The sequence below is a fragment of the Coptis chinensis genome, chromosome 3, assembly GCF_015680905.1.
Source record: "Coptis chinensis isolate HL-2020 chromosome 3, ASM1568090v1, whole genome shotgun sequence".
NCBI lineage: Eukaryota > Viridiplantae > Streptophyta > Magnoliopsida > Ranunculales > Ranunculaceae > Coptis > Coptis chinensis.
In genome coordinates this window covers 53249209-53261610 of record NC_141458.1, presented here as the reverse complement: position 1 = coordinate 53261610, position 12402 = coordinate 53249209, and the positions used below count along the sequence as shown (strand labels likewise).

At 36.0% G+C, this 12402-nt stretch overlaps 1 protein-coding gene across 1 annotated transcript; it reads left to right on the top strand.

Annotated features, from left to right (window-relative positions):
• The first annotated feature begins 5766 nt into the window (after nucleotides 1–5766).
• LOC147509998 (shikimate O-hydroxycinnamoyltransferase-like) lies at nucleotides 5767–8921 on the top strand. Its single transcript, XM_086602108.1, has 2 exons — nucleotides 5767–6264; nucleotides 7878–8921. The coding sequence occupies exons 1-2, from the start codon at nucleotides 5851–5853 to the stop codon at nucleotides 8757–8759; spliced, it is 1296 nt and encodes a 431-aa protein (XP_086458234.1). The 5' UTR covers nucleotides 5767–5850; the 3' UTR covers nucleotides 8760–8921.
• The last annotated feature ends 3481 nt before the right edge of the window (nucleotides 8922–12402 follow it).

The following is a 12402-nucleotide window of genomic DNA, read 5'->3' as shown; positions in this document are numbered from 1 at the left end:
CAAGCTTCCTTTCAAAACAATAGTTTTACTTTGATAAACACTAAGGCAACCCATAGTTGAGTAGAAAGGCTTAGAGAGTGAGAGTTTACATCATCAAACCTATTCTTCTTTGCTTAGATTTAAGATGAACAACACAAACCCCAACCCGACTTTCTCAACTTGTCAGGTAGTGACATTTTTTTTATTAGGCCTTGTAATTTGCTTATCCCTTGCACACTAAGGTTTTACCTCACCCTCTTGGCTACAAATTGCAAGGTATAAGGTTGATCACCATAATTATTATAACAAAGTCTATTGGTAGGTTTGTTTCTATGTTAGGCCTGTTTTGTCTCTGTAGCTAGTTTAGTACTGCTCATCCTTAACTAAGCTAGGTGAATATTATATGGAAATTTTGAAATTGTTAGCATGCATGCATGTGTTATGTTATTCACTACTGCTTTTCCTTTCGAAATTGAATGCTTTAAATCAATAATTATCATTGTGGGCTTACATTAATTATAATGAGTTAGTGGAGTGTAAACTTGGACTGTTTATAGGTGTATTCATGAGTAAATTTTGTTGTGATTATATCACGCATTTGTTTTAGTAAAACTTGATGAAGCAATTCAATTATATAACATGTAGGCTATGTTGTGATGTGTTCACGCGAGGTAGTGAAGAATGTTTGGAGTTTTGCATGCCATCACCATAAGTTAAAAAGTCATGGTTGGCCTGCTGGGTCTGTGTTTGTGCTGAATGCTTAGCATTTAGTCTCTTTCCCATACTTATTTAGTTTACATATAGTTCTATCTATGAATCTTTATGAGGGTATTGATTTACATGGAATAAAATGTCTGTCTTGACAAAGTTAAATACCTTGAAATATAGTGTTGGGATGATACTTTTGGTATTTGCACACCAGATCTATATGTTCAATTTCTTTGATTTTTACGGTACCTATTTTAATTCATTGACCCATTTTAATTTTATTTATTGTGTAGGGCCTTGGAGCTGATAAATTATTTCTACTTTGTTGGATTATAAGTTGGTGCCTTGGTGGAAGGAGCTTTCTTTCTGCAACAATTTGGATAATGCTTTGGATATTTTTGTAGTTAGGCATGAATGTATTAAATAATTTGTATAAGTGTAAATACTTACAAATTTGTGAGTTACAATTTGGCAATTTTGAGCTATAATGAAATTTAAATTGTTGACGGTATACTTGCATGTGTATTTTGTGGAGTGGATTGGTTTTTAAATGAGTTGTTTCTTTATCAGCTCTATAGGGTGCACAACTGATTGCCAGGTGTATAATAAATAATAATTTGTTTTTAAAAAACTAAAATATGATTTGTGATGCTAAAATGACGTCACAAATATTTGTGATGCCAAAATGTCGTCACAAATATTTGTGACGCCAGAACGCCTTCACAAAAATAGTGACGCTTGAATGCCGTCACAAATATTTGTGACGCCAAAACGCCGTCACAAATTTGTGATGCCAAATTGTCGTCACAAAAATTAGTGACGCCAAAATGCCGTCACAATTTTTTGTGACGCCCAGTTGTGATGCCAAATTTCTGATGCCATAGTGGCGTCACAAAAATATTGTTATGGTGTAGTGGATAGCTGGTTGGACATGTGTCCCTCTGTGATTGGTTGATAGGTAGGGGTAAATACATGTACTTAGAGCATCTCTAGATGGTGGAGATATCAAGTGTTATGTTTGAGGCTAAATTTGAGGTAAGAATCCACAAACAATAACAAACTCTAAGTGGATGCAAAACACAGTCGCAAATTTGGAGTAGGACCTACTACCCTCGACATTACTATCAAGTGAAAAATGAAAATTTTCAGTTTACTACCTCATTCTCACACCATACTCAAATTCCAAAACTATCTCCACAACTATTTTATTTTACCATAGCTTCTTTTTCATCATTGCAAAATACTACCCAACATATCGATATTTGCAAATCAACTCAATAATCCTGTTATTTTGATACACTCGATCAAGAGAGGTGTCAAATTTGCACCACTTTGCATTATCATGCAAGTATCTGAATGTAAGGTGTCAAAAAGAACCACGTTGCCAAGGTTATATGCTCATATATAGTAGGCGTGAAGAAGATGGTGATTAAGTAAGATTTTTTAAATGCATGTATAGGTATTGCCCCTATGCATAGATATTATGCCCAAATGGTTGTGATGGTGTCATAGAACTGAAGAAGTTTGCGAACCTTGAAGGAAAAGGTCTTGATCTATTGAAATATGTAGTGTGTGGAAAATGTGAATGGTTGGGTGTAATGGAAATTAAAGGCTAAGAGTGGCTAGACTACTGTAATCAATTTATTTTCTATGAATATGTAATGTATTATTTTTAATATTAATGAACTTTTATTTTCTATGAATATATATTGGTTTAATTAAAATATATAATAAAAGAGAAATTGATTAACACAGTTAATTGATGATTAAAAGGAAACATACATTTACGAAATTAAATTACAATAATTTACTCAATGTTAGTCACACTTAATACTCCATAGATACTCGACGATGTCACTTTTAAGTCTATCATGCATGCATAGTCTTTGATTGAACTCGTAGAGTCCCCTCAATGTAGCCTTCCCGAGTAGGTGGGATTTGTGGTTGCTCTTCTCGATCATAAATATTCCTCCTCATTTTATAATTTTTATTCTTAGCTCCGATTATCATATTGTGCAATATAATACATACTTTGATAACAGTACTCATCAATATAATACATGCTTTGATAACAGTACTCATTGTCTCCACATGCTATAATTTGCAATATTTGGCCAAAATCCCAAATATAGAATGCAAAACCCCAAAAGCTCTTTCAATATCTTTCCTTGCAGCTTCCTGCATCATTGTGAACCACTTCATCTTTGGAGCATCAGGTTTTAAAATTGTTTGTATAAATGTCGCGTAGTCAGGATAGATACCATCATCTAAATAATAACTAAGATTGTAGCTATGATGATTTACCTCAAAATAAACAAGTGGGGAAGTACCATTGATCATGTGTTCAAACACCGGCGAATTGTCTAACACGTAAGCTGATGTCATTGTGTGACCCTAACATCCCAAAGAAAGAATGACATATCCACAAGTATTCGGTTGTAACAGCTTCAAGATTAACAAATAGTTTTCCAGAATGACTACTGTGAGCACCTTGCCATCTAGTTGGACAGTTATTTCATCCCCAATGTATACAATCAATGCTTCCAAACATACTAGGCCATCCACATTCGGCAGATTATGCAAGCAAGCGTTTTGTATTTAGAATGTTTGGCCTTCGCAAGTAAGACTTGATCGTACAATTTGATAATTGTGTCACAGAAATGTCTCAATACTTAGTTACCAGATTGCTCAGAAATGTATAATTAATCGTCAACTTGATCAGTTACACCACCGTACCATAACTAAGAATACACAAAACCGCAACTACCTTGATCAAAGGATCTATCCCAAGTTTACCAACCTTGTTAACTTTAGGCTGAAAGTACTTAAAATGAGTATGAATATCGTTGAAGATGTGAAGGAATAAAGTTTTCTTCATACGAAAAATATCATTTGATATCCTCGATCTTTCAAAAAAATAGGATGATCGACGAAGTAGTTGGCCGGCCTTCAAGATTTCCAAAGTCAAAATATAGTTTTTATGCTTCACCTTTCGACCCTTCTTTGAACCACCATGTGGTGCCTTCAAAGCATGCACTTGTGCTTGTGTAAGTACATCCAAATTGTGCTTGATAAGAGGAATGGCATTAACAAGTTCCTCATTAAGACTATCTACTGAGTCTTTCGCCGGAGAAGACGAAGATGAAAATTGAAGAGAAAAAAACTTGTACAATTCATGATCCCTTTTTTGGCAATGTGTGTGTTGTTTGTTTAGGATTGATATGAAATGGTTAGTTGTTTGAGTTGAATGTTAGTGTTGAGTGTATGTAAAATGAATAAAAAAATTAGTGTAGATATATGGAAGTAGAATTCCGGCCATTGTTTACCCGTTGGAGCACGCGACAGTGTGAGTGTCGTGTCATAGTGGTTATGGTAAGGTCGAAAAAAAATTTAGGTGACATTAGAATTGGCACACTAAAGTGGTAGTGCCGCACCGCATCATCTGAAATTGCAAATTTGCCTCCACGGATGCGGTTAGACACTTGATACCTCTAACTTTGCCTCCACTTAGAGATGGTTTATTTCGAAATTCTGAATGGTGAAGCCAAATTTGCAGTTGATGCTTCCACCTAGAGATGCTCTTAGAGAGCCTCCTTATTTATGATATGCCTTAATGCTTGAGGGATCCACACACTTCTATTTGTCAAAGAATATGAGTAAATTGTAAGGTTGCTATCAAATAGGATTTTGGCAGCCACTTCATTTGGTATCTACCGGTCTATATTTGTTCTCCCAAATGAACTGGGCTCAACTGACAACTTGTTATCAAGTATGCGATTCTATGCTCTTTTTACTAATCACTTGGACAGATCGAGCACGGTTGAAGATCCCTAAATAATGCAAAAGAAATCGGGTCATAAAGAAGCATGGCCGAAAATATCATATCGGTATATCGGCGATATATATCAGTTTTTTAGGCACCTGATATGGATATATTGATATATATTGGATGGATATATTAACATAACTTAGATCCGATATATATTGGATTTTCGGATACATCAATATATATCGATCTATATCTGATATATTCGATTTAGATCTTTGACTTTGTTGACTTTAACTGATTTTTTATTAATATTTTCGATATATATTGGTGATATTTTCCATATTTCCTGATACAGACATACAAAAATAAATTTGACCGGTTAAGAGCATTCCTAATGCAGGTGGATATGGTGGGTTTGTGACTTTATTCACTTCTTTTTTGTTCAAAACTTTTGCCCAATGCAAAGGTAAATATGGTGGTGACTATTTTCTCAAGTCAAAACGAAGGTGAAACCTTCAACCGAGATAGTGGCCGAGTTGTGAACTTCGGACGAGATGTTGGATTCCGTCTAGTGTATTTTTTTATTAAAAAAAATGGGTTTTTTTTTTTCAAACGGAATGTTTTATTCCGTCTCGCATGATTTTTCGGTTTTTTTTATTTAATTTCAAACGGGATGTTTCATTCTGTCCAGAGCGTTTTTTCGATTTTTACGTCCAGACAGAACCTAACATCTCGTCCGAAATTAATATTTACTTTTGCATTGGATAGTCTCACTTTGTTTTTCACCAAAATGATGGAAAAGAAGAGAAATACTGCCTACGTGGAGGTGAATAATAGTCGACTGCATTGGAAATGCTCTAATAAAAAATATATATCCACGGATATATATATATCCGATATATATCAGTTTTTTAAAGATATGATATATCGTCTGAATTCGAAATATTGGCCTTGTGAAGAAGTGCTCGGGGTAGGCAAATATGCCTGCCAATGTGTAGTCACAAGGATTCATTGCTAATTACGACAATACGACCACAAACTGAGTTTTTATTGGTGGTGGTGGTGGTGGTGGTGGTGGGGGGGCTGGTTCCATTAATTTTTATCTATTTTTTGTCAAATAGTTTAATACCGACACGAATGTTTCGAGATTTCCAGAACCGGACATTTACTTGTTTTGTGTAACAACTCATAAGAAGATAGATACGAGCTGTTTTCGAGCTTATTAATTTTGGCTTCATTCATTACATTGTTCAGTGTGAAGTGTAGGGCAGTTTTCGGTATACACGTGACACGTTAAATGGATGGTGTATTAAAAAGATTATCATGTACGTCTTTTCATTATAAAGAGGTTGAAAACTGAGAAACCAACCAGATTGAGAGAAGAAAGATAAAAGATGGTGAAAGTTGTAGAGTCAAGTTTAGTTGTGCCTAGTGCTAAGACACCAAAACACAAGCTTTGGGTGTCAAATCTTGATCTGTTAGCACCCAGGACGCATACTACTTCGGTTTACTTCTATAGGCCTAACCTCAAAAATGGTTCTTCAAACTTCGTCTGTGTAGAGAGTTTAAAGGCTTCTTTGGCCAAAGTTCTTGTCACTTTCTATCCATTTGCTGGTAGGCTTGGTGTTAATGAAGAAACTGGTAGAGTAGAGATAGTTTGCAATGGTGAAGGTGCACTTTTTCTTAAAGCTGAAGCCAATTTGACTATTGATGAGTTCGGGGATTTCACTCCATCTATGAAGACTAGGAAGTTGTTGGTTCCCACTGTTGATACTTCTACTTCATCCTGTCCACTGCTTCTTTTGCAGGTATGTTATACTTCTTCAGTTCTTGTACCTTTATATTGCTATTGCTTAGTGCTTAGAAAATATAAATAAATGATTCTTCTTAAATCTCCCCACCAGGCAGCACTGATCTATGCCACTTTTAAGAAAATTTTGTTTAGAGACCTGCAAGATTATAATTTGAATTGTAATGATAATTATAATTTAGTTTTTGGCTGGATGATGACGATAGCTAGCCATTGTTCAGGCATAGAAGCCTTGAAAATAGACATAAATTATTAGATGAGCTTCTAATCCAATTCAGTGTGCGTTTACATATTGCATCGAAAAAAAAAAAAAATTGTGCCTTTACATAATTGGATGAAGCTTTAGATACTTCTTTATCTTTATCTAACAAAACAGGGAAGAGTGGGAAGACAGATTCCACGTCATAAGGTGAGACGTGGTTGACACACTCCCAGACCATAGCCACTCAAAACTCATAAAGAGTGAATTAAAAAGTTTTTATGGGGTGAGTTAAACAGTTTTTTTCACCTCACCCACTCCCACACAAAAAAGTTAATATTGGACAAAATTTTTATGGGTTGAATTTTTTATGGGTTTGGAACCATAAGCATAGGCTCAATTAAAAAAAAATTGTAATAGTGGGGGTAGGCATCTAAAAATAAGCCAAAAGGCTGGACTTATAAACTGTTGGGCTTCTAAATTTGACATGGTACTGTACAATTGGCTGACCCAATTGATGTTATTGGGTTTATGGATAATGGGCAATTGGGCTGGCCTTGTGCCGCGACGAGTTGTTTCGCGTTGAAGACGCACATACATTTTGCGCCGAAGGCGTAACGAGTTGTTTCGTGCCGAAGGCGCGACGTGTTGTTTCGTGCCAAATACACGCGTTTCGACACGCGTAGGCCTTGTGCCGAAGGCACAACGAGTTGTCGGGATAGCGCGGCAGACGCGTTGAGGTCTCAAGGGTTGTAGTCACGGGCATATCCTAGTTACCCAAAAAAACGAAAGATTTAGACTTTTTTTTTTGTGAAAAGCTTTGGATGTTGATGGATCACAATAAATAATGGATCACAATAAATAATGTACGGGCATATCCCAAGTCCCAAGTCCCTGTCGAAGTCAGGCAATCGCATCGGTGCTAGGTGACAGATACTAATATGTAAGAGAAAGCAACTGATGCTAGCACATGGCAGTCTAAAAGACAGGTCTTCTAGTCTAGTAACGACAAATCCCCATTTTGGACTTTGGGCACACTTGCTTTTGCTTTAGAGTTGTTTGGCCAAAGCGCCAAACACTTGTGTTAGTGTCTACACTCTACTACTCTACATAAAATAGGGGTTGGGGTTTGGGCTATGGATTTTTTCCAATTCAGAAAACAAGTCATATATAATATATTTTCGATAGTGTAGAAAAGAAATTCATAAAATCGAAGCTTTTGTTCCTAATGCCAAGGGTTCCCACGTTTTCAGGCTCACCCAAATACAGTAGCATCTAATTTAATTATGTGTTTTGCTTTTCAATCAGTTTAGTTTGAACTCCTCCCAGAAAAATGAGCTTGCATCTTATTTAAGAAAAAAATTTCTCATGTACCATAATACTGTAACTGCATCGTGTATTTTGGTAATCAGGTAACCTTCTTCAAATGTGGAGGAGTGTGTTTAGGCGTGGGTGTACATCATACCGTATCCGATGGTGCAGCTTCATTACATTTTTTCAATACTTGGACCAATGTATCACGGGGGCTTGACATTGCTGTCCCCCCTTTCCTCGATCGTACAGTCCTCAAAGCAAGAAGCCCTCCTACTGTCTTATTCAACCACACAGAGTACAGACGCAATCCCACGTCCAAAAACCAGGAACCATTCTTCTCTGCACTCCTTAATTTGTCTAAAGACCAACTCAATATATTGAAGAGGAAATCAAGCAACACAGTCAACGGTAGCGTAGATACTTATTCTACATATGAGACTGTAGCATCACATATTTGGTGCGCCGCATGCAGAGCACGTGGGCTTGATTCTACGCAAGAAAGCCGTTTATATATCACTGCGGATGCCCGATCCCGACTCCAACCGCCTATTACACGTGCATATTTGGGTAATGCGATATTTACTTCGTCAGTAATAGTTAAGGTCGGTGAGATTACATCCAAACCAATTGAGCATGTGGCTAACTTGATACGTCAAGCTATATCACGTTTAGACGATAAGTACTTAAGATCGTCGCTGGATTTTCTAGAGACTCAAGAAGACGATTTGGGGACATTAGGGAGAGGGTCAGGAACATTTCCATCAACGGATCTATCGGTTGTGAGTTGGACAAGGTTGCCATTGTATGATGCGGACTTTGGATGGGGTAGGCCATCTTTTGTTGGACCAGCAACATTTTTCTATGGTGGATTAGCTTATATAATGCCCAGTCCAAGTAAGGAAGGTGATATCCTGATTGCCTTGTCGTTGGAGACTGAGCATATGTCAAGCTTTAGCAAATTGTTTTACCAATTTGAATAGGACTGATCAACGAGGGTTTGCGCAGGCCCTCTTAGTATGCAGGCCTTCAATTTAAATTGTGCTCTTTTGAATCAAATTAATTGACTTCTACTATGCGTTTTTGACGTCAAAGTTTAATGGCAGGAACTCCAAATAAGCTAGAAAATAGTTCGTTTCCACATACACAATTCATTGTTTCTAAGATTTTACCTTTTTAAAGCCTGAGGTCCCAATATTGGGAGAATTGTTATATAGATCTATAGGCCCATACATACATGCCCAATTCGCTACTATTGATCGGCAGTTTTAAGTGGGAAATTGCCAGAATCGGCCATGATAAATCGACATTGTTTTTCAACCGGCCATGTTTTTCAATTTTGACCAATTCAATGGGTTTTTGACCTTTTTGCTTTTCCGTACAACATTTTCTCTTCTCTTGCCATACTATCTCTCCTATGCAATACACTCTTTTTTTGTACTTCTTATGTTGACATGCACAGTCATATTTATATGTTAGATTCTCTTAGTGATACGTACTAGCGATTAATGACTGTTAGATTTCAACCGAACAAAAATGAAAACGGACTTTAGCTATTGTGGGATCACGAACTAGTAACTTATAGATCTACTATCAGCAATTTCTGGTTTGTTTTTGTTGTACGGACATGAGACAACGTTCACCTTGATTTTTGTGCCAAACTATAAAAGTGTTTTCAAACATCTAAAGTTTCTAGTTTTTTTATTTCATCTTTTTGGTTATCCTATGTTTCGTGATTTTGGTAAGGTTTTTCATGGAGGACAAGAACACAAATTTTGATAATGGATTTTTCTAAGGTTCATTTTCTTGATTATTCTCTCCCTCTACGGTTCTTATTGTTTATTGAAATGTTTTGAGCTTTGGTTTGTTGTCTTCAGTGTTGGTTTTTTTCTAGGTCGTCTTGGGTTTGTTTTTACGTAGTAGTGTATAGAGTTTTTTAAGATTTCCATAGTTGTGTTTACTATTTTGATGTTGATTTTGTTTTACCCTTGTTCTTGTTGCATGGAGTGAAGAAGTATGTAACAGGTGAGATGAAATCAATAGTGTTTGATGTGTATATTTTCTTAAAAGGATTTATGTGTCTAGTGGAAAGTTTGTTGATGTACTTGATGAACAAGTCCTTTTCTAGATCAATGAAAAAATGGATTAAATACTTGAATATAATTTAAAAGCAGAAGAAAATAACTGAGCCGTCATTGTGGTGAGTTTAGATTGCTTTTTCAGTCGTGGTTCCGCTAGGTTTTAGCAATGAAGACTCTTTGGATGCTACCATAAGCGACACTTACATGTACCGTCAGCAACTTGGGTTTGTTTTTATGTAGTTGTGTGTATAGAGTTTTTTTTAAGGTTTTCATAGTTGTGTTTACTATTTCCATGTTGATTTTGTTTTTTTTCGCATGGAGTGAAGAAGTATGTAACAGGTGAAGTGAAATTGAGAGTGTTTGATGTGTATATTTTCTTAGAAGGATTCATGTCTTGTAGAAGGTTTGTTGATGTACTTGATGAACAAGTCTCTTTCTAGATTGATGAAAAAATGGATTGACTACTTGAATATGATTTAAGGCATGATTCAAAAGCAGAAGAAAACAACTGAGCAGTCATTGTGGTGGGCTTGGATTGTCTTTGCAGTCGCGGTTCCGTTAGGTTTTAGCAATGAAGACTCTATGGATGCCACCATAAACGAAATTTACATGTACCGTCAGCAATTTGGGTTTGTTTTTACGTAGTAGTGTATAGAGTTTGTTTAAGGTTTCCATAGTTGTGTTTACTATTTTCAGGTTGATTTCGTTCTTTTTGCATGGAGTGAAAAAGTATGTAATAGGTGAGGTGAAATTGAGAGTGTTTGATGTGTATATTTTCTTAGAAGGTTTTATGTGTCTTGTGGAAGGTTTGTCCAAGCGCATGAAATTGAGTTTTTGCCTTATCAGTCGCGGTTCCGCCAGATTTTAGCAATGAAGACTCTGTTGATGTAACTATAAGTGACATTTACATATACCGCCAGGTTTCGGCAACTTGAGTTTCTTTTGAAATCTCACTTCCACTTTCACTTCACAGATCACCTTATGGAGTTTTGGAAATGTGTCACTGTATAGGTTTGGGCTTGAATCGATGTAATGGTATTTTTTAGTTTGTAAAACGGCCGGTTCATTGTGCTTGAGTGTCAGCACAGTAACTGTTAATGTTCATATGTTTTGTTTGTGATTATATCAGGTGTACTTTTATATCACTGTTGTTGTTTATAAGGAGATAATGAGAACCTAATAAAAGGAAATCTATATGGAAACTCAATAAGAAGAAAAAAGAAAAATGCATTTAACATTTACAAAACTGGGTTGGACGTGTTATTCGAAACAGAGGTAATTGGCAGCGTTTTATGTATGATATATCAGCAACTGAAGCCATAAACAAGAACACAATTGAGACTATCAGGTTGACTTTAATATATACTTATATCTTATGTACAAAATATTATTATCCAATAACAAGTTAAACAAAAGTTAACTTTGATAAGTTTATTCAACCCTTTATTCAATATCAAGTAAAGCAAAAGTGTAGCATTTAATAACACATACTGAAGTTGAGAAGTAGCATCTCAGTGCCATATTTCACCATTGTTCGCACCCAACTCAGTTACAAGCTTGTCCGTAGTTCAATCTTTAAAAAAAATTCTTATACAAATAGCCCAAATATTAGGAAGCTAGTCCCACCTTTTGTAAAATGACCAGACTCAAAAGTTGTTGATAGTTAGAACGTCTGAATATGTCTGTATTAAGATAAACTTGTGATATGAAGAATCTAGTTTGGGCGGGAAAAATCTTTTACACGTGTTAGGAACGATATGATAGCATTAATTATTTGCCAAACAGTTGAAGAAATGATGGTTTTTTAACCTTTAACTGGCACGTATCGGTAGTAATATGTTTGAGCTATAAGGACTGTTCAGTGTTCATTTTCAGACCAAAAATACTGCCCAAATTGAATACCTTGAATCCCTAATTTTCCGACTATTTCCAATCTTTCAAAAATGAGAAAGCTTAATTTGACTGTTCGTATGTCACTCGATAAAATGCATAAATGGTTCAAGACATTCACTACTGAAGAGAGGGAAGATTTTGAGAAGTCTTGCTTCGGTAAATTTTTAAGCATTAACGAGAGAATGCACACCACTACTATGCTAGTGTATGCTGTTTTGGGACACCAAGTAGGTAAAATTTGCTACCGAATCGGTAAGAAGGATTTGATGATTAAGAAAAGTGATGTTGCTCTTATAATGGGTCTTAGTGTGAAGCCGGTTTCTAATTCATTATACACGGCAGACATCAAGATCCCATCCCAATTTCGTGCAAGGTTTTTTAAAAGAACCACGGTTTCTAAAATAGAAATATTGGAAGTTAGAAACTTGGCAAAATCAAGTGTTGGTGAAGAAAGTCAGAATGATGTGTTTAGGTTGAATAGGTTGTATATACTGTTGCTAGTTGTGCTTCCAGGATATGATGGGAGGTATATTGATCTGGCTGAGAATTTAAATGCATTTGACAGCTTTCCTTGGGGCACACCTCTGTTTGAAATGTTAGAAGAGTCTTTGGAAGACATGTCTAACCTGGTGAGTGTTAGAAAGGATTCTTT